The sequence below is a fragment of the Ahaetulla prasina genome, chromosome 1 (assembly GCF_028640845.1).
Source record: "Ahaetulla prasina isolate Xishuangbanna chromosome 1, ASM2864084v1, whole genome shotgun sequence".
In the NCBI taxonomy this organism is placed as follows: Eukaryota; Metazoa; Chordata; class Lepidosauria; order Squamata; family Colubridae; genus Ahaetulla; species Ahaetulla prasina.
This window is the reverse complement of record NC_080539.1, coordinates 272,951,338-272,972,425: the sequence shown is the minus strand read 5'-3', so window position 1 is coordinate 272,972,425 and position 21,088 is coordinate 272,951,338. Positions and strand designations below refer to the sequence as shown.

General features: G+C 41.2%; 1 protein-coding gene across 5 annotated transcripts in view; it reads right to left on the bottom strand.

The window, feature by feature from the left end:
- Nucleotides 1-21,088, bottom strand: part of AMPD3 (adenosine monophosphate deaminase 3) — a 54,739-nt gene that overhangs the window by 9,187 nt on the left and 24,464 nt on the right. For all 5 annotated transcript variants that reach the window (XM_058159872.1, XM_058159836.1, XM_058159846.1 and 2 more), the window contains 5 exons: nt 12,276-12,470; nt 11,872-12,003; nt 6,845-7,008; nt 4,493-4,619; nt 625-788 (listed from right to left, as the gene is read on the bottom strand). In XM_058159872.1, coding sequence (XP_058015855.1) covers nt 625-788; nt 4,493-4,619; nt 6,845-7,008; nt 11,872-12,003; nt 12,276-12,470 — 782 coding nt within the window. The remainder of the gene's footprint in view (nt 1-624; nt 789-4,492; nt 4,620-6,844; nt 7,009-11,871; nt 12,004-12,275; nt 12,471-21,088) is intronic.

Sequence of the window (21,088 nt, the reverse complement as noted above, 5' to 3'; positions counted from 1 at the left end):
TCATCGGGGCCGCGCTCTGGAAAAGATAAATTTCTGGGTTCTAGCATACATGACAATCAGCTGGCTGATGTGCATGCGCAGGCCAGTTTTCGGCACTGCCACGTGTACAAAGGGATCGCACTCCAAAAAAGCCGAACTTCCGGGTTCTGGTGCACACGCGCACCCAACCATCAGCTGGCCAGCACACATGTGCACACTGGTTTTCGGCACTGCCACGCGCATGAAGGACAGCTGATCGTTGCGCACACATGCATGCCAGAAACCCAGAAGACAAACGGGCAAGAGTGCGTGTGCCATAGGTTCGCCATCATGGAGTTATAATATATCCAACTTTTTGTTTGTTCGTCTACCTCCAAAACATGATAGCATCTGTAATGGAATTCATCATTAGGACAATTTATGCCTATGCCTAATGTCCAGAGCAGAATTGTCAACTTGGAAACGTGTAGAACTCCAGCATGTCTTCATTGTATAATTAGAAAGGATACAAAATAAATTTAAAAAGGGAGAGGGAAGATAAATTATATGCATTTTTGTTTATCTTAGAAAACCATGATGTAAATTCCTTGTCATACCTTTCTATCAAACTTACAGAAACATGAAAATAGAAATATTACTACTTACTTTCTAAGGTTGTTGAGAACCATGATGTTTGCATACATATAATACAAATAATAGCTATATGGAGGATTTTTTTCACTAATCCAAGAATCAGGATGGGGGCTCCTTTCAGAGAACATGTGATCACTATGTTTTGATTCATCATCCACACTATCAAACCCTGTCACCTAAGAATTCAATAAAAACAGATTTTTGTATGAATAATCTATGTATGATTTTCTGAATTATCTAACTTAATTGCTACAAATTAAAATTTAAACTGCTGATGATCATAAGGTCCAAACGCCCTTTTGAAATGTTTCTGGGAGTTAGATGCCATATAAATGATGCTGATAATAATGCAAGCCATTATAGGGTAACCATCACAAGGTGATTACTTTGCACCTCCATAATTATGCATGAAAGGGATGCGGTGGCTTAGTGGGTAAGATGCTGAGTTTGTTGATCGAAAGGTCGGTAGTTCAGCGGTTCAAATCCCTCTTGCTGCATAACGGGGTGGGCTCCCGTTACTTATCCCAGCTTCTGCCAATCTAGCAGTCCGAAAGCATGTAAAAAATGCAAGTAGAAAAATAGGGACCACCTTTAGTGGGAAGGTAACAACGTTCTTTGTGCCTTTGGCGTTGAGTCATGCCAGCCACATGACCACAGAGACGTCTTCGGACAGCGCTGGCACTTCGGCTTTGAAACGGAGATGAGCACCGCCTCCTAGAGTCGGGAGTATGTGCGAGGGGAACCTTTACCTTTAATTATGCAGGAAGGCGTCCTAATTTTATTATATTGTCCTTTACCATATTCTTGGTACTACAAAACTTAATGCTGCCTTAAAACTACTACACAAAATAACTTTTGATTGGTTATCTCTTGAAAATTAAGTGAATGTTCACACATATATCCAAATGAATAAGGACACCATAAGCCAAAAGAAAGAATGCACTGGGATAATTATATTTTAGAACACATAGTAGAATTGTTGGCACCATCTAGAGGCCAAAATGCACTGTTACGTATTCAAAGTTTCCGAAACAAGAATCAAAGCAGTTAAATATTTGTTCTTTTCTTTTATGTAAATTAAATCTGAAACTCTCATGAGATCTAATGTGGTAAAGACTGTAGGCTCTCTGCAAATATTCTAGCAACACAGGAAAGATAGGAAGAAGGTAGCTATCCTTAAACGTTATAAAATTCAGAACCAACAATTATGAACTACAATGATCCATTCTTCTAAATAAACAAACAAAATAGGAGCATTTGTAGTGAAGAATAACAGGCAGATAATCTAAAGTGGTAAAGGTGTTTTGTGGGAATCTGAGCTCTAACAAGAAGAACTTACAACTCCTGCTGTGGGATTCAAATGGAGGGCATTGTGAGGCTATGAGACTTGCATGCTGGGGCAATCAAAATGATGTTATCATGGTCCCAATGAATGTACATATTTGAGTCTAAAGGCAATCCATTTCCAAGACTATTGAAAAATTTACAGAGAAAATAAATAAAATTGTCAAAATCCTAACAGTAATGCAATATCAAAAGTCTTGTGTGAATCAGATTTAACACAATCTAGCTTTCACTTTGTGAGTATATTAAACTGGAGTCTCAATAAGTTGTCTGATTTTGTTTCTCAAAAATTCTCTAATGCAGTACACACATTCTTATCCTAAGAATAAGAGCTGGGCATTAATCCTTTCATCTGAAGCGGGGAATCAATAGCTGGGTGAGAAAAACATACATCTGTTGTTATGGCATTCCAGATTACTAGCTGCCTTTCTGAGGAAACTATTATGGTGAATCTTGTCACAAGGGCAATAAATACTTCATTCCTGGATATCCCAATCTCCTGAGGCTGTAATATATTTGTTTTCCAAAAGATTAGATTTCCTTATAAAATATCCTCCTTTTCAAGTACATTTAGTTGTTGCTTCAAAGAGGGATAGTTATATTCAAATTAACTGGATCCACCACAATATAAATAAAGACCTTCTATGTCCTGGCAATATTTAATGGAGCTCTGCTGGTTCCCAGCTGCACAGATTCCATTTGTACAGTCTATATACTAATATTTGTACAGAGGCAAGAATAAGAAAGAAGAGTGGCATCTAGTTTCCTACCTTTACTCTCTCATATTTTTTTCAAACACTTGACTGATACTCAAGGTGAATTAGATTAATACATTGAAAGTCTCTGGGTTGCCTGCAGAATGTGTGTGTGTGATAGTCCCTTTTATTGGTCTGTTACTTCCCTTTTTTTTCAGGCTACAATTGAAAATCAAATATATGTGGTTAGAGAGCACATATTCCATTGTAGATGATGGCTTTGATAGTATATCACTTGTTCACATTGCAGGGGGTTATTATAATTCTCCAAGTCCAAGCAATTCTATAACAGAACGTGGTATTGCCCATTTTACAGATAAAGGATTAATTATAAATCCTTATTGGAATCAGTCAGTGGTAATTCCCACCCCCCCAGGTCTTAGAAAGATGTAGAATTCACTACTGAGAGAAGATGGTACTAAATCTGCCAGGAGTCTGAGCATGCTTGTCAAATAAAAAGGCAGGTGTTTGGCATCCCAGCACTTCTGCTCATTAGCAACACCTGTAGGGACTTTAAGCTGGAAGGAGTAATGGAGCACTGCTTGTGGCAAATATTCTCCCATCTACTGGACTAGCTGGTTCATCATCAAGGTTAACTGGTCCAACTTGCAATTTGCTGTGATATCTCAGCAAGACACTAGCAACCTGTTTCAGGGTCACTGAAGTTACCAGACAACTGCTGCCTCAGGTTTCCTCCTTTAGAATTGGGAGTAATAAGATGGGAATTTTTCTGCCAAAGTTTCCTGCTAACAATTAAACTATTTACATTACAAAGAACATTAAAACAGTGTGCGGTGTAAGATATATCTAAAATGAGATATAAAAAATGATTATAGCCCCACCATATGTAGAATGAAATATTTGGAACCTTAGCTCTACATTTCCAAATTTAAATCCTATATCCAGAATAAATGACCTAATTAAAAAGCAATTCATATTGTATTTTGTAGGATTATTAGATATTTATAAAACAAATATGTTCAAATTTTACTCTGTCTAAATATTTTCCCAGTACCTTGTAATTTTCTCTTATCATAAAAATTACTTAAAAGATTATAATTATTTCTCATCACACTTTTAGATTTTCCATTCTGCTTGATATTAAGTAGTTAATTTTCTCAATTAATATGAGAATTCCAATTTATCATGCAGGGAGTTTGTTATTTGTAAATACCGACACCAGACAGAGTTTCTTTCACCTGTCCAGGTGACAATTTTAACTCTAGTCAGTAATAATTCATTTAATATCATACCATACTATAGATTCATATTTTTATTTCTCAGTTCAGAAAAGCAGTTTTGCATTTGTTGATACCGAACCACTTATACATTATTAAAATTCTAGTAAGATGCTAGCAGATTTAGTTTGAGCTTAGAAAATGTCTTCTTTTGAAATTGTTTTGGAATTAATTCCTGTTCAACCAAATTCTCCTTTACATCAAAAGAAGAGCCAGTTTATATAATCTATCCATCCAAACTGAAATATATGGAAATAATTAAATTAATTGCACAGTCCCATGATATACTTCAGTAAATTAGAATGAGACAATTATATTTTAACAACATATTTCAAAGCTCTATGCAAGGAACTGGTGCATTTTCACTAAAAATCTTAGTCTGCTTTCCTCTATCTGGCTTTTAAAATTTCATGTCACTAGTTACTGCCCAAACATTTAAAGCCTATTTCTCTAGTTTGAACTTGCTTCTGAAAACACATAAAAGAAGAATGCAGAGTGATACAATTACTAGATACATGCAGTCTAGGACAGTCAAAGACTTACGAATTTAAGAAAAAGATGTAATTCTTTATGATCCAAGGGTTTGATGGTTGCTTCAAACAGAGGTAAAAATATGTTTTCCAGCATTTTCCCAAAGTTAGGCAGAATGTTTTTTGCCCTAAATATATCACTGGGGAAGAAAAAACAATATTTGAACATTTTTATTGTGCTTACTTGGGATATGGTCTACTTTAGGAATAGGTATTCTTGTCCAACAGCCTCCCCCCCCCCCGCAAGATCTCAGCTGAATTTTGGCTGCAAAAAAGACCCTTAAGCAACTTTAGTTCAATCACTTTAAAGTACATAACAAAAAAAACCCCCCAAAAATACTTGAAATATGTAACATGAAAATTATCTGAATAGTCTAGCTTTACCTTTCAAATGATATTATTATTAATAACATATTATTATGTTACTGCTACCCATCTGTAATCTTTAATCTAAAATAATGGGAAAAATTGATAAAAGTTTACTTCTCATATCAATCCCATTCCTATGCAAACAGAGCCCTTCAACAAAATCCTAAGACATTGCATATGGTTATTTATACACCATATTTATACGATTTATCTATATAGCTGTCCAAGCAAATACAGCTCAGAGCATCATACAAATTAAAAACATCAAATAGTAATAAAAACATTAAATAAAACATATTGTACCAGAGACAAAAACAAAGAAAAATAATCAAGATAGGCACAAAACCTCCTATATCTGTGCCTGAGGGGAAAGCCATTCTTCAGAGTCTTCTGAACAGTACGCAGGATAAGGCCATCCAAATCTCAGGGGGAAAGCTTTTCATAGGGCAGGGGTCAGCAACCTGCAGCTCTGGAGCCGCATGTGGCTCTTTCATCCCTGTGCTGTGGCTCCCTGTTGACCAGTCGGCTCCACAACTGATAGGACTTTTGGTTAGGACAGGTAGAGGAAAAAGGACGCCACTCTAGGAGGAGACACTATGGCAGGGGAAGTGGACTTCTGATTGGCTCCAGAATTGAACAGGGGACTTCCTGTAAGGACCATTGTAGCACTTTGAGTGTTTAAGGTTGCTGACCCCATCATAGGGGAAATGTGGCAACAGGGAAAACACATCTCTTGGGTTCCTCAAGATGGCACTGCTTAAGTGATGGGACTGAAGCATGCCCAACCTGACAGATGTATCAGATACATAGAAATAATCATAGATAGGGAGCCTCATATATAACCAATTCCTGTGCAACAAAGGGCTTTGTATGTAATAACTAACACCTTCGGTTGCACCCTAAAGCCTACTGGCAACCAGTGCAATTCGTGAAATAGTGATATTGCATAGGAAAACCCAAATTCTCCTATAACTATACATACTACAGTACTGCATTCTGGACCAGCTAAAGCTTCTGAGTGTTCTTTAAGGACAAGTCCATAGGGAATGCATTGTAGTCATCCAAACAATAGGTCATCAAGGCTTGAGTGACCACGAGTGGGGCAGTAATGGATCATGAGTAGGGCAGTAGGGTTGCACAAGGTAGATCCGTGCAAAGACCACCTGAGCGATAGCTGCCACTTGTCCTTTGAGGAAGAGCCATATTGGCAACCCCAAATTGTATCAACCTGCTTGTTCTCCAGATCTCCCACATGAGTCATTTTTGCAATATTTGTGGAAGCAACTGAATAACAAGGGCAATTTAAATATAGGAAGATATTTGGAAGATGGATCTTTGCTTCTCATGAATAAACTTGAATAATTATAAATTTAAAGTAAAATTGCGCTGCAACAGTTTACATGGATTGCATTTACACATTTATCATAACATTACATAACAAGCCAGTTTTTATTGAAAAATAGCAGGATGGAGCTGCATATGACTCTCAAGTCTCTCTTGAAATCAGCTCATCAGATTATGAAGCAATCTGCTAAAATGCTGTTAGTTTGTGCTAATCTCCCAGGTTTAACATACCAGAAAGGAAGGGAAGGAGGAAGTAAGCCATACAACTCTTCTACAATAGAAACTTCTTGGTACCACCCACTTTAGCAATGCCTAGCTTTCTTTAGTCCTTTTATCTTCCAAATCATTGTGGTTTCTGAAATATTGTCCTCAACCCTTTTTAAAGCAACATGTTTGGTTCTTACATGCAAATTAATTTAAACTGTTGAACTTTCCAGAGGACCTCACACAATATAGTGTGGCAACAGTTATGGTGCAAGGTTATTTACTTAACCACAATTGCGGGAAGAAAAAAAAGTCAAATTTCCTCATTGCTGTAAGGGAAGTTCTTTTTATACTTAAGCATATTTTAAATCTCACTCACTGTTAAAGAACTGGAAAAAAGAGAAATGAAATCGTTTCCACTAGTTCAATTATTCATTCTTTTACTTACTAGATTCTTGGGACCTGAATAATCCAGCGCATGTGAGGTGAATAAACTTTGTGCCTTATGAACCATTTAGCCAAATTCTGCCACTCATCTGCAGAACGCCCATAAATAGACAGCCGAGGTTCTGTATACTGGTATTTACTTTCTTCTAGTTCACGGGCAACTTCCTATTCAAAATAAGCCATTATTACTTTTCTTGTTTACAGCAAACACATTTCATCAAAAAGTCTTACATCTAGAGCCTAACTTAGAAATACACATACTGACCATTAATCACAATGCATTTTGTATTCCATATCTCAAATTCCCCAAGTGTTTACAGACTTAATAATGCCATTTAGGATTGTTTTTAAATTTGCAAATTATAGAACTTCCTGCAATGTAAAATCTACCACAGTGTTTGAAACTTTATATACTTCTGCATTCTTCTGATGCAGTACCATGAAATTTAGAAATGTGAGCAATAGGGGAAAGGCCTTTAAATTTGTTCCTGTCTTCATATATGTATGTATTTCTAAAGAAATATTCCCTCCACCATAGAAACCTAATTGGAAGAGGTGAGGAACTCATCTCTCTTAGACATGGATATCAGGGTTTTGCTGAAATCTGTTGGGGGGACAGGAAGAACATAGACCATATTATTAGCTACAGATGTTGCATCTTGCTTAACATTCACCCCCATCATGAATGTCTGAATGAAGAATTATTCCACCTGTACTGCTAGACGACCACTAGATGGTGATAAGGAGATCCAGAAACTGTGATGTATTGTTCTATACTCTACCTAAGGAAGTTAATAATTGATTGCATCTGTAACTGTGAAACCAGAGACTGAGCTCTTTTGTGACTTGCAAATTCAGTGGTCAATATTCACAATAAAGTTAAGCACCAGTACACAAAACTATACTGAGTAGTTTCCATTATATCATCCAGGATCTGTTTATCAATAAAAACACTCCTTCATCAATAAAAGCACTTAAGTATAGGAAGATGCCAGCAAGTCCACTCCCTCTTCAGTGTAGGAGTTCCATTTAGAATTAGAATTAGAATAGAATAGAATGAGCTGGAAGAGCTTCTAGTCCATCTGCCCCCACCCCAGGTTCAAGTAGGAGAACCTATACCAGTGCTGGCAAACCTTTCGCATTCTCGTGTGCTGGCCCGCATGCCAGAAGTGGCATGCGAAACAGTCCCGTGCTGAATGCATGACCTTGCCGGCTCCTGTCGCATTCGTGCGCTCAAACACGCACCAGCCAGCTGGCCGTCACACACACGGTGCCAGCGACCCCGGAAGTGCGCCGATCCATCGCGCATGCACGCAACGCCAACCCGGAAGGCCAGGTGCCAGCTCGCGCATGCGCAATGGATCGCCGCACTTCTGGGATCCACCAGCACCGCACGTGCAACTGCCAGCTGGCCAATGCGCGTTTGAGCGCACAAATGCAATAGGAGCCGGCGAGGCCGCATGTTCGGCATTGGACTGTTTCACGTGCCACTTCCAGCATGCGTGCCATAGGTTTGCCAACACTGACCTATACCATTTCAGACAAGTGACTGTCCAATCTCTTCTTAAAAACCTCCAGTGGTGAAGCACCCACAACTTCTGAAGACAAGCTCTTCCACTGGTTAATTGTCCTCATTGTTAGGAAGTTTCTCCTTAATTACAGGTTGCTTCTCTCTTTGATTAGTTTCCAACCATTGTTTCTTGTCCTGCCCTCCAGTGCTTTGAAAAATAATTTGACCTCCTCTTCTTTGTGGCAGCCCCTCAAATACTGGAATACTGCTATCATGTCACCCCTAATTCTTCTTAAAGCATTGTGTATCAGAGGCATCCACAAAACCCAGTGCTTTCATCAAAATGACCAAAGCAGTCTTGCACCATTGCAACACAATTTCATTCTTTTCACAGGTGCCTGCAATATCATGATATGAGTACAAAAAGGGCAGAATTATGTCATGAAGCATGACACTACTTGCCCCTCTTTGACTGTCCTCACAGATGCATCTGTCCCAAAACAATGGCTATCCAACACATCCAGTGAAGAGTGCAGTGGCTCATTAGGTTAGACACTGGGCTGATGATCAGTAGGCATGTTCGAGACCCAGTTGCTGCTGTGTGAGATGGGGTGAACTCTCATCACACACTGTAGCCCCTGCCAAATCAGCAATTCAAAATCAAGTGAGTAAATAAATGGGTACTACTTCAGTAGGCAATTTAATTGGGCAATGAAAGGAGCCCCGAACTTGGCGTTCCCTGGGCAACGGTGATGTCACTATTCAATCCTTTCAACCCTGAAGAAATGTGGTGCTCCCCACTTGCCTGTAGGAGCAGTATCCAGTGAAGGGGAATCCCTACCTCTTTGGGTAATTGATTAGATCTAATCTTCTTTCCTAGATCAATCTGGACATGATACTCCTATTCTTCAGGCAGAGTTGATGTGGTTCTTCCATGACCTGAACAAACAGACACTATAGGGAGACCCTTCCCTGAGCAGTATATACCAACAATGAGCTGTAAAATTCAAAACGTTAGCCACAAACTATATGGATTCTAATTAAGAGTAATAAAACACATGAAACTGAAGTCATCCCATCTTTGTTTTACTCTACACATACCCTTCCATTATTTCATAAATGTCATCCTCATAATTAACAGCATCTCTGTTAATTAATATTAAACAGATATGCTGCTAATATATGAATGAAATTGGATTCGTGTAATTACTATTACATTCAGTCTGGTTTTCCTAATGGAGGCAGGATGTCCAATTTTGTCTTCTAATTGCACTCACAAATGTCCACAAATTTATGCAGTGAAGCATTTCGGCAATCCATAATTCACAGAAAAAAGGCAAACACATTTTCACTGTTGAATGAGATTTAAATGGGCTTAACCTCTAAAGACTAACATCAAAATAATTTTGAAGAACTGAACAGATTGATCAGATATTCCAAATCATTTCTTGTGTTTTGGGTAACTCTTTTATAGCAGAATAATGTAAAATGGTTTACTGTTTAAGTTTTATAAACATTTTATGTATGATTCATATATATTTCATGAATGTGTACATCATTTCTCTGTATTCAAATATTTGCAGTAGGTCAAAGATGTCCTTTGATTTCAATCCCATGCATATTAACTCTAATTTGGGCAAACACTAAGTATTTGTAGATTTATAGTATATTTTTCATGCAAAAATTGATTTATATTAATGCTAAATTATATTTCTCTTTCAAATAAAAACATTTTAAGATTAATAAATCCTCAATAGTATCTAGAGATTGATACAATGGATTAGAAATCTAATTTTTATGAGTAAAACAATTCATTATTATCTACAACAATGGGGAAAAAAACTGATGAGAACTTCATCAGTCAGAATAGTTCACATTAAGATATGCAGGTAAATGGTCTCTGCAAGACATCAGTCCATGGCATAGTTACAGGGTTTAATTTTTGGAACAGAAAAGTTCAGGACTTTAAAAAACGCTAATGGAAGAATTAGATAAGGCTTCAAAGCCTTATAACAATGGAACTGTGTCTAGGATGAATTATTATTCTGGTTTATATACTGCTTCCTTCATAAAGACTCTGAGCAATAACAATTACAATAGCAGAATAAAAACAATGGTTAAAACAAATATACAGTAGCTGATATGTCACACCTCTGATATCATCATATCCTAATTCATTTGAGTCCAAAGTGTTTCAAGAGAGGTACATTTTTTTACAGCTCTTTGAAAATATTATCAGCAATGAATAGTTTAAATATCCAGGGCTAGGCTGTTCCAGAGTAGGACAGCCATCACAGAAAAAGTTTAACAATGGAGTCCCTGCAGATGATATCCCCTTAGTGCAGGGATCTGCAAACTTGGCTCTTTTAAGACTTGTGGACTTCAACTCCCAGAGTTGCAAAGCTGGCTGAGGAACTCTGGGAGTTGAAGTCCACAAGTCTTCAAAGAGCCAAGTTTGCAGACCCCTGCCTTAGTGGGTTAAGATCTTCAGTGAGTCTTTTCCTGAAGAAACTCAACCCAGGGCAGACAATCTCAGAGATATCCACAAAACTTTGAACTATGAAAGATTTAAAAAGGTGACACCTGAGACCTTAAATTTCATCCAGAAATTGACTGGCAACCAATGCAGCTCCCACAATAGAGATTTTACACAGGCAAATCAATTCAATAAGCTGAAAAGTGGGGAAAGACTCAGGAAACTTAGTATGTTAAGAAAATCTAATGAAGGCATTAGATTGAGAAAAAACGAATAGAAACAAAAAAAACAAGTATCTACCTAGACTGAATTCTTGTTTCGCTTTTGTATCTTTTGTTATTAGTAACCTATTTAAAATATTACATAATGACATGCTCCTACAGAGTTTTTCGTCCATTGTAACTGAATGGCCTAAAATCTTACAGAGCAGGTATAACTTCTCCTGATTTTATTTGGCATACAAAAGAACTCACATTCTAACTAGATTTACTAGATGGCTTTGGACCAGAACAAATAAATATATAATGGTCATACTCTTTCAGCCTTAGAAAGAAGGCAATGGAAAGTCACTTCCGAAAAACTTGCCAAGAAGCCTTCAGGGATGTGTCTATGCCCGTGATGGTGAACCTAAGGCATGTGTGCCAGAGGTGGCACGCATAGCCCTCTCTGATGGCACACGAGCCGTCGCCTCAGTTCAGGTCTGTTGCTCATGCGCACACCTCCCACCAGCCAGCTGGTCTTTGGGTCTCTGCTGCGCATGTACAGGGGCGCAGGGTGCATGTGGGGGGCCACGCACATGTGTGAGGGTGGGGCACATGTGGGGGGGCATGCATGCATGCAGGGGCAGGGTGCATGTATGGGAGTGGGGTGCATGCACGGGGGCCACACACGCATTGCATTTTGGGGGTTTGGGTGTGCATGTGCACGCTTTGGGCACTCGGTCTGGAAAAGATTAGCTACCTAATGGTAGGGAGTCACCAGGAATCAACATTAACTTGGAAGACATTCAAGCTAAGACATGATTGGCTGAAAAGCTGCATACCTTCACCATCCGAGCAAAATATTCACCACCGAGATAGTTTTCTGTTTTCAAGTATAAGTCCCTCAACTCACTTGCACCAACTGGATTATATTTGGAGTTAAATTTATCAAACCGGTGAAATGTCTGGCGATCCTAAGAAAAGCAGGGGTTAAAAAGTAGATACGTTATATTCTTAAGATTTGTATTATTTATCATTGGACATTAGTTTTAGTAACTCACATATTTATAATATGTTTTTTAAAAATATAAAATATGAGCCTACAAAAAGGTAATTTGAATTCAGACTATAACAACTAGCACAGTAAATACACAAAATGCGTAAGAGTTTGTCAACCCAAAGTTTCCTTCTCTTTCCATGGCTGGGCAATTTACGAAACCATGATAATTATTTAAAATGAACTTACTGCGTGGACATCTAGTGAGTCTACAGTGAGGTCATAGGGATCCATGTGTAGGCTTTCAAACACCTGCTTCAAAGTCAGCTTCTTGTCTTTTCTTTCCCCAACTATCCTGTTGGGTTCAGTTTGATAAGTGTGCTTAATGAACCTCAGCAGATGCTTCTGATTCATGCAAGCAGCAGCGTGGATGTGGGTATCAACCTGAAATAATAAAAAGAAGCAATTTTCCTCAGCTGAAGCTGTTTTATTACTATCTCTGTGACACAAATTTAAGTTAAAAACATTACAGATTATGACTGAGCCTCAAATTTCTGTTGCTAAGCAAGATAGTTGTTAAGTGAGTTTTGTCCCATTTTACAACCTTTCTTGATACACCTGTCAAGTGAATCACTGAAGTTGTTAAGTTAGTAACATAGTTATTAAGTGAATCCGGCTTTCCCATTGCCTTGGCTTGTCTAGGGGTCACAAAAAGTGATCCCATGATCCCATAATCTATTCCAAGTGTCATAAATATGAATCAGTGTCTGAATTTTAATCATGTGACTGTGAGGTTGCTGCAATGGTTGTAAGACTGAAAAATGGTCGTAAGTCACTTTTTAAGACTTATAAAAATGGTCACAAGTCACTTTTTCAAGTGCTGTTGTAACTTCGGTCACTAAACGAATGGTTATAAGTTGAGGATTACTTGTAATTTATCCGTTAATGTAATATTACAGAACACATTTTCACAGATATCAGACAGCAAGTAAGGCAAGAAAGATAATCTTGAATTCACCCAAAACCACACCTCTAATAAAACTAAACTATGTCACAAACAAGTCCACTTTGAGGGTTGGTGAAGGATCACCGATTTTTTTTGTTTAGCCCTAGGATAAGAAAGTTCCTAAATTAAAATGGAAGAAGATTGGAAAGCATTTCCAAACAGTATAGACAATACTGTTGTGAATTAGCAGCCTTGTGAATGACATATGTTACTGTTGGTAGAAGCCTGTCTTTTATCCTAATATTTGGTCCATCAACAGAAGAGACTGGGCCTTTCCACCTCACCTATACCTTTGTAGCCCTGAAGGACTTTTGAGTTGTTGCCCAAAGCAGCATCCGCAGCAGCAAAAGGGAATTACTGAGAACTAGAGATTGGATGATGATTAGAGGGTGCGATGGCTCAGGGGTTAAAGACATTTGAGCTTGTCAGCTGAAAAGCTGATAGCCCAGGTTCAAGATTGCAAGATAGAGGAAGTTCCCATTACTTGTCCCAGCTCCTGCCCACCTAGCAGTTCTAAAGCATGTAAAAACAAGTAGATAAATTGTTATGTATTCATGTTTGTACCTTTAAATATTTGAGCGGGAAATCAGCACGTTGCTGATTGGTCGAAGCCTCCAGCAGAACTGTATAAAAGGAGAGGTTTTTCCCCCAGCCTGTTGCTGGGTTCACCCTATATTAAAGAGCTGTTGTCACTACCCTGGTCTCCAGCCTCGTTACTTCCAGAACTTAACATTGGCGACGAGGATGGGATCTCGAGGCTAAGGAGAACCAGAACCGAGCTGAAGCACGATAGAACCGAACCCAGCAAATCAGGGCAGAAACCGCGGAGATGGCCAGTTACACTCCGCCCGCACCGTTTGACCCAGCCAGAGAGAAATGGGGAACGTATATGACCCGTTTCGAAAGCTTTCTAGAAGCCAACGAACTGCAGGGAGTTCCAGATAACCGCAAAAGGGCTTATTTCTTAAGCCACTGTGGTCCGGAGGTCATCGATATTGCGGAAGCCCTGGCAGAGCCAACGCCGATACAATCGGTATCGTGGCCAACTCTGCAAACCCTATTAAAGAACCACTTCGCACCCACACCGTCCAAATACGTGCGGCGGTTTGAATTTGGAGAGCGAAGGCAGATGGAGGGCGAGTCCATTGGTGACTACATGGCCGCCCTAAGGAAGGCGTCCAAGGACTGCGGATACCGAGACCTAGACGAGGTGCTGCTCGAGCAACTCATCCGAGGGGTCAAAGACATCCGTTTGCGGCGCCGGCTGCTAGCGAAGAGCAACCTAACGCTGGCCAACGCTCTGGACGAAGCCAGAGCACATGAAATGTCCACCCAAGCGGCAGAGACATTGCAAAAGCCTCCCCCACCAAAGGCGAGCACAAAGCCGGCTCCAGTGCACCAGGAGGAGGTTCAGACCGAATCCGACGGTGACGGTGAGGAGGAGGAAGGGGTCTGCCGAACCGAAAAGCGCGACAAAGAGGACCGAGACGAATGCGGAAGCTGCGGAGGTCAACACCAGCGCCAACGCTGCAAGTTTAAGGACGCAACATGTCGGCGGTGTGGAAAGAAGGGGCACCTAGCTCAAGTCTGTCGAGCTCCCCAACCTTCCCGCCGAAAATTTAAATCGGCCAATCAGAGCGCGGGATCGGAAAGGCGACCCGCGATTGGCTCAAATAAGAAAGGCGCGAATTCGAACCAAACGACTGTAGTTATAGGCCGCGCCTCAACCCGAGTGGAGAAGAAGATCTTCACCAAACCCAAAATAGAGGGAGTAAGGTGCCGACTCGAAGTGGACACGGGTCAGCCATCACCATCATGTCCTGGGACACTTTGGTGAAGTCACTGCCTTCAGTCGCGGCGCCACCTGCAATCCCAACGGCTACGAGTCCACGATTACCAGGAAATCGAATCCCTGTTCGAGGACCACCTCCGTCCAGCGTCGAGTACGGACCTCACAAGAAGACCCTGCCCATCACAATCGCCGAGGGACTCTGCCCAGTCTGTTGGGACTAGACTGGTTTCGTGCACTGGGCATGGGAGTGACTGGCATCTACAGAAGTGACTGTAACCTGAAAGACATACTCTTGAACGAGTTCGAAGATGTCTTCAAGGACTGCCTGGGCAAGTACAAGGGGACCCCTATTTCCTTCAATTTAGACCCCCAGGTAGCTCCCATTAGGCTAAAGGCGAGGAGAGTCCCTTTTGCCCTTAAACCTAAAATTGACAAGGAGCTAGATAAGCTCATAAATCAGGGAATTTTGGTACCAGTCGATCACGCAAAGTGGGAGACGCCAATCGTCACACCCATAAAACCAGATGGGTCAATTAGAATTTGCGCTGACTACAAGGCGACGCTAAACAAAGCCTTACAGAAAAGCGCTTACCCGGTTCCAGTGGTGCAACACTTACTGCACTCTTTGGGGCAAGGGCAGGTCTTTGCAAAGTTAGACTTGGCCCAAGCCTACCAACAATTGCCCGTAGACGCCAACACAGCCGAAGCCCAAACGATTGTAACCCACAGGGGTGCCTTCAGATGCACCCGATTGCAATTTGGGGTGAGTGTGGCACCGGGGTTGTTCCAAAACCTAATGGAACGACTCCTGCAAGGGCTCCCAGGGGTAGTTCCCTACTTCGATGATGTCTTAATATCAGCGGAAAACGTAGAGGAACTGGGGGAGCGATTAAGAAAGGTTCTGGGCATTTTCCGGGCAGCCGGACTAAAGGTGAAAGCAAACAAATGCCACATAGGGGTCGAGTCCGTCGAATTCTTGGGCTACCGAATAGACAAGAAGGGAATTCACCCCACTGAGAGCAAAGTCAAGGCAATCAGAAAGGCCCCAGCGCCCAAAAACAAAGCAGAGCTACAGGCATTCCTGGGGTTAGTGAATTTTTACGCGGTCTTTTTAAAAAACAAAGCGACCGTTGCTGAACCGCTGCACAAACTTCTAGGAAAAAATACTGTTTGGTCTTGGGGGAAGTCGGAAAGTAGGGCTTTTGAAACAGTGAAAAACCTGCTTTCAAGCGATAGCCTGCTCATCCAATATCATAACTCATTGCCCCTAGTGCTGGTTTGCGATGCCTCCCCTTACGGGGTGGGGGCTGTGCTCAGCCACAGACTCCCAAACGGCACAGAAGCCCCTATAGCCTTCTACTCTAGAACAATGTCCCCCCCAGAAAGGAACTATAGCCAGTTAGATAAAGAAGCGCTAGCAATTGTGTCAGGGGTGAAAAAATTCCACGAATATGTATTTGGGCGGGATTTTGAAATTGTGACTGACCACAGACCGCTGTTAGGAATACTGGCAGGAGACCGCCCAACGCCTGTGGCACTTTCGCCACGATTGACTCGATGGACTATTTTCTTAGCCGCTTATTCGTACAAGCTGCAGCATCGGCCAGGAAAAGAAGTGGGGCATGCGGACGCTTTAAGCAGATGCCCACTACCAGAGGCGATCAAGACCCCACCCGGGACACCTGTCCTGCTATTGACTCTTTGGACTCTGGCCCAGTCACCTCTAAGGAGGTGGCTCGGGCATCATACCGGGACATTGTGATAAGGACTGTACTCGGATGGGTACAAGAGGGTGGCCGCTGCGCGGGCGAAAGGTTTAAGGAATTTGTAAAGAAGCGTGATGAGCTCTCGGCTCAAGGGGTGCCTGTTATGGGGTGATCGTGTGGTAATCCCGGATAAATTAAGGAAAAGGTATTGGACCTCCTCCACGAGGGTCACCCAGGGATCGTGAGGATGAAGGGGCTAGCAAGAAGCTATGTGTGGTGGCCACTCATGGATTCAGAAATTGCTGAGAGGGTAGGGAAATGCCAGGCTTGCCAAGAGTCCAGACCTCTACCACCAACGGCCCCAGTCAGGGAATGGGAAAAACCCCAAGGGCCTTGGTCAAGAATCCACATTGATTTTGCTGGGCCCTTCCACGGCCAAACCTTCCTAGTGGTTGTCGACGCATTCTCCAAATGGTTAGAAATCATACTTATGAAATCCACTACGGCCGAGGCAGTAATCGCAGCCCTGCGCCACCTATTCGCAACCCACGGGTTGCCTGACACTCTGGTGTCCGACAATGGGCCACAATTCACGGCAGCCCAGTTTGAGGAATACTTGGCAGAGGAGGGCATCCGCCATGCCCTCTCCGCGCCTTTCCACCCTGCGTCGAATGGCCTTGCAGAGCGTTCCGTCCGGAGCGCTAAGGAGGCATTGTCCAGACTCAAGCCAGGAGACTGGCAAGCAAAGGTAGATTTCTTTCTGGCCATTCAGCACAGAACCCCAAGCACTGCTACAGGCAGAAGCCCAGCCGAACTCTTGATGGGTCGGAAGCTCCGGTGCCCACTTGACCGCTTGAATCCCCATTACACACCAGAGGGTTACCAGGGGGAAATAGAAAAAACGAGAGGAATGGGTATAGGCGACAGAGTGTGGGCCCGCAACTATGGGGACGGCCCAAGCTGGCTCGCAGGGCAAATCATAAAAGCGACCGGTCCAAAGTCATACTTGGTCGAGTTACAAGACAACCGAGTATGGAGGCGCCACATAGATCAGATAAGGAAACGAATAACAGAGCAACCCGAACCAAACGAGACAGATAGTGACCAATCCTTATTTGAACCCACAGCTGACCATAACCCGGAGGCGCAAGACTTAGCTGAGGTCCCGGAGGTCCAGCGACGCCATCAGGTTCCCGAGGGAATCGGCAGGGAAAATCACAAAAGTAATCCAAGGCCGGATGGCCAAGAAAAAGAGTCTGCAAATAATCCAGGGCCCGTTGGCCTAGAGAAAGAGCTGGGAGGAGAAAACAGCCCCTCCGACCAGCTCAAAACACCACCCAGAACTGAACCGCGCAGGTCTGAAAGAACTAGGAGACGCCCAGGTTATTTGCGTGACTACGTCGAATAAGGACATGTAAATAAAATGTAAATAGAGGCAAAGTGTTTTCTGGGAGGGGAGGAGTGTTATGTATTCATGTTTGTACCTTTAAATATTTGAGCGGGAAATCAGCACGTTGCTGATTGGACGAAGCCTCCAGCAGAACTGTATAAAAGGAGAGGTTTTTCCCCCAGCCTGTTGCTGGGTTCACCCTATATTAAAGAGCTGTTGTCACTACCCTGGTCTCCAGCCTCGTTACTTCCAGAACTTAACATAAATAGGTACCATTTCAGTGGAAGATAACAACATTCAGTGAATAGTTTATAGTCATATACCGTGTTTTCCCGAAAATAAGACCGTCTTATATTTTTTTGAACTCTGAAATAAGCGCTTGGCCTTATTGCCATGTGCCCAAAACCCCGATTGGGCTTATTATCAGGCGATGTCTTATTTTGGGGGAAACTCTCTCTGTGTGTGTATGTGTGTGTGTGTGTGTGTGTGTGTGTGTGTGTATAGATAGACAGACAGATTTGGCTACCTATACATTTTGTTCAGTACTTTTTCTCATAACATACATGTTTTCCCTTTCCTGCCAATAAGGGAGTAAATTTTAATTTACTCCCTTATTTTCAGCATACCTGAACCACAGCCAACAGTATTAGCCAAGTCACAAAAGAACAGTCCATCTTATTAACCTATTAGGCTGTTAATGAGTTTTACTCAAAAATAATTCGTATTTTAAAACATATCCCATGTGGCTTATTTTCTCAGGGATTAACGCAGTGGTGAAAACCACTGGATTGCCACCAGTTCGCTGCCCGCTCCTGCATGGCGTGTGCCAAACACACACTGTGCGTGCACATGCATGTGCAGTGCACACCAAAAGCACGCTGTGCACACATGCACAATGCATGCAAAGCGCATAGTGCATGCGCGTATGCACAGTGTGCACCAAACGCACACTTCGCACAGAAAAAGGAGGCTTAACAAGGTAAGTAGAACAGCGAGGGGGGAACAACTGTGCCGCACGATTTAGATTTGCAGGATGTCCTGCTTTCTAGTGAATACCAATCCCACAGCACAGCTGATCATCGGAAATACCAGTTCAGACGAACCAGTAGCTTTCTTTTACTGAACCAGTGCGAACCAGTAGCATTCTCCACCTTTAAGATCTATATCAGGGCTGTCAAACTTGCGGCCCACAGGCCAAATGTGTCACCTGCTGGCCCCTCCCCCACTCAGTTTAGCGAAGGAGAAAAAAGGCCTGTTACATCACGTGACAATACCATGATGATGCAAGTGACACCCCTAATCTATATGAACCAACAATTTTATATTACTGTCACAGAGAAAAATCCAGGTAGATCTGTAATCTTTCTGCAGGAATTGAGAATTGAGTCCAAGCTAGAAAACAGAGAGAATTGAAAAGAAAAGAGTTCTTATGTCTGCAGAGTCCAAATTGTTATCAGATTCTTCTCCAAAGCAATTGAACTTCTATTTGCAGAAGCAAGGGGAAATGTCTTTTTTTAGCTCAAGCAATAGGCCACATTTTACTTCAGCTCACAAACATTATTATTAAGAATTTAAGGCAATATGATATACTGTTCCTATCAAGGGAATCAGGGTGGATAAGCTCTTCACTGAATAGATGAAGTTGACCAACCCTTATTAATTTCATTTCAGTTGCAAAAATAATTCAGCCTCTACAATGACAAAAAACAAAAAAATCCTTCAACTTCATTCAATCCTCCATGCTTTTTCTGTGGTCTTTAATCATAACTACTGAAGCTTAAGCAAGAGGTATTTATTTAAGAGGCTGTCTATTTTATTTTCTATAATCATTATGAAACAAACAATGCTTCAATTCAGCAAAATGAGAATCTTCAGTATCTTCAGCTCTTTTATACCTTGGGGAACATTATTTAATGAATTATGGCAAGAGAGTACTAAATGAATTACAGTTGACCATATATGCCTAACGACTGTTTAGAAATTTGTAAGAGGCAAGCAGAAGATTCTGGTTTACTCAACGAGGAAACAAACATTCAATATGGGAATTGATTTCCACAGATAATATTATATTTACACCATGCAAACACATATCTTGTTAGTCTAGTCAAATGCCGATTGTATTACAAATACTATAGCAAAACTGAGGGTCTTGATTGTTCCATTGACTAATCAACTCAGTCAAAGTCAAAATGACAAAAGTACATTTAGTAAGCCACATCCTGATCCAAAAAATGTTTTGGAAACACAAAGTAGACACAAGTAGATTTTTGTGTTCATTTGTCTTCAAAATACTGCTATTGAAAAAGATACTTATTTTGCATGTATAAATCAGCTCCTAAGATAGAAAACAGCAGCAATGAATTATCTCTTAAAAGTAGCAATATCAATATCAATAGCACTTATATACCGCTTCATAGTGCTTTACAGCACTTATTCTGTAAGTAGTTTGTAGAGTGAGCATATGGCCCCTCATTTTACTGATCTTGAAAGGATGGAAAGCTGAGTCAACCTTCAGCTGCTCAGGATGCAATCTGTTTTGGCCAAAGGTATGTCAAGACATCTTACAATATAACAAGGGGTTAAAATTAGGAGAAAATATATCTAAATTTAAAATAACTTAATTCAATTGGTTAAAACACAATATCATTGCCCTCTGTGCACTTCATTTTCCCTTTGATTACATTAAAAATTATGGGTTGGTAACAATTTTCACAAAAGCTCTGGGAAGATTTGAGGAGGTTGTACATGGTCCCTGTGGTCTCAGATTGCCCATTAGTCAGTTAAAGCTGGGCATCTTTCAATCATGATTCAGAAAGATGCTTCAATCTCATGTGAACTCAGCACTTCTCTGCTACAGATTAAGTCAGCCAAGTCATTTTACAGACTACTGAAAACCTGGAAAATGATCATGTTGCTTTAAAGATTCACTAAAGCAGCTTCCCTCCCCCCCTCTTTTGGGCAGATGAAACTGGAAAAAAGATGTAGCTGTTTTAATGAATAGCAGAGAGATGCTATCCTTGAGTAAGATACAACACAGTTCATTTAAATCATGTTTGAAATTAGCACAGCACAGTAATAAGGCACAGAAGGAAAGTTCATTTTTAAAAAATGTTCTTCAGAAGCATTTATTGGACTAGGAGAAAAAGAGCCACAGATAGTGCTGATGCC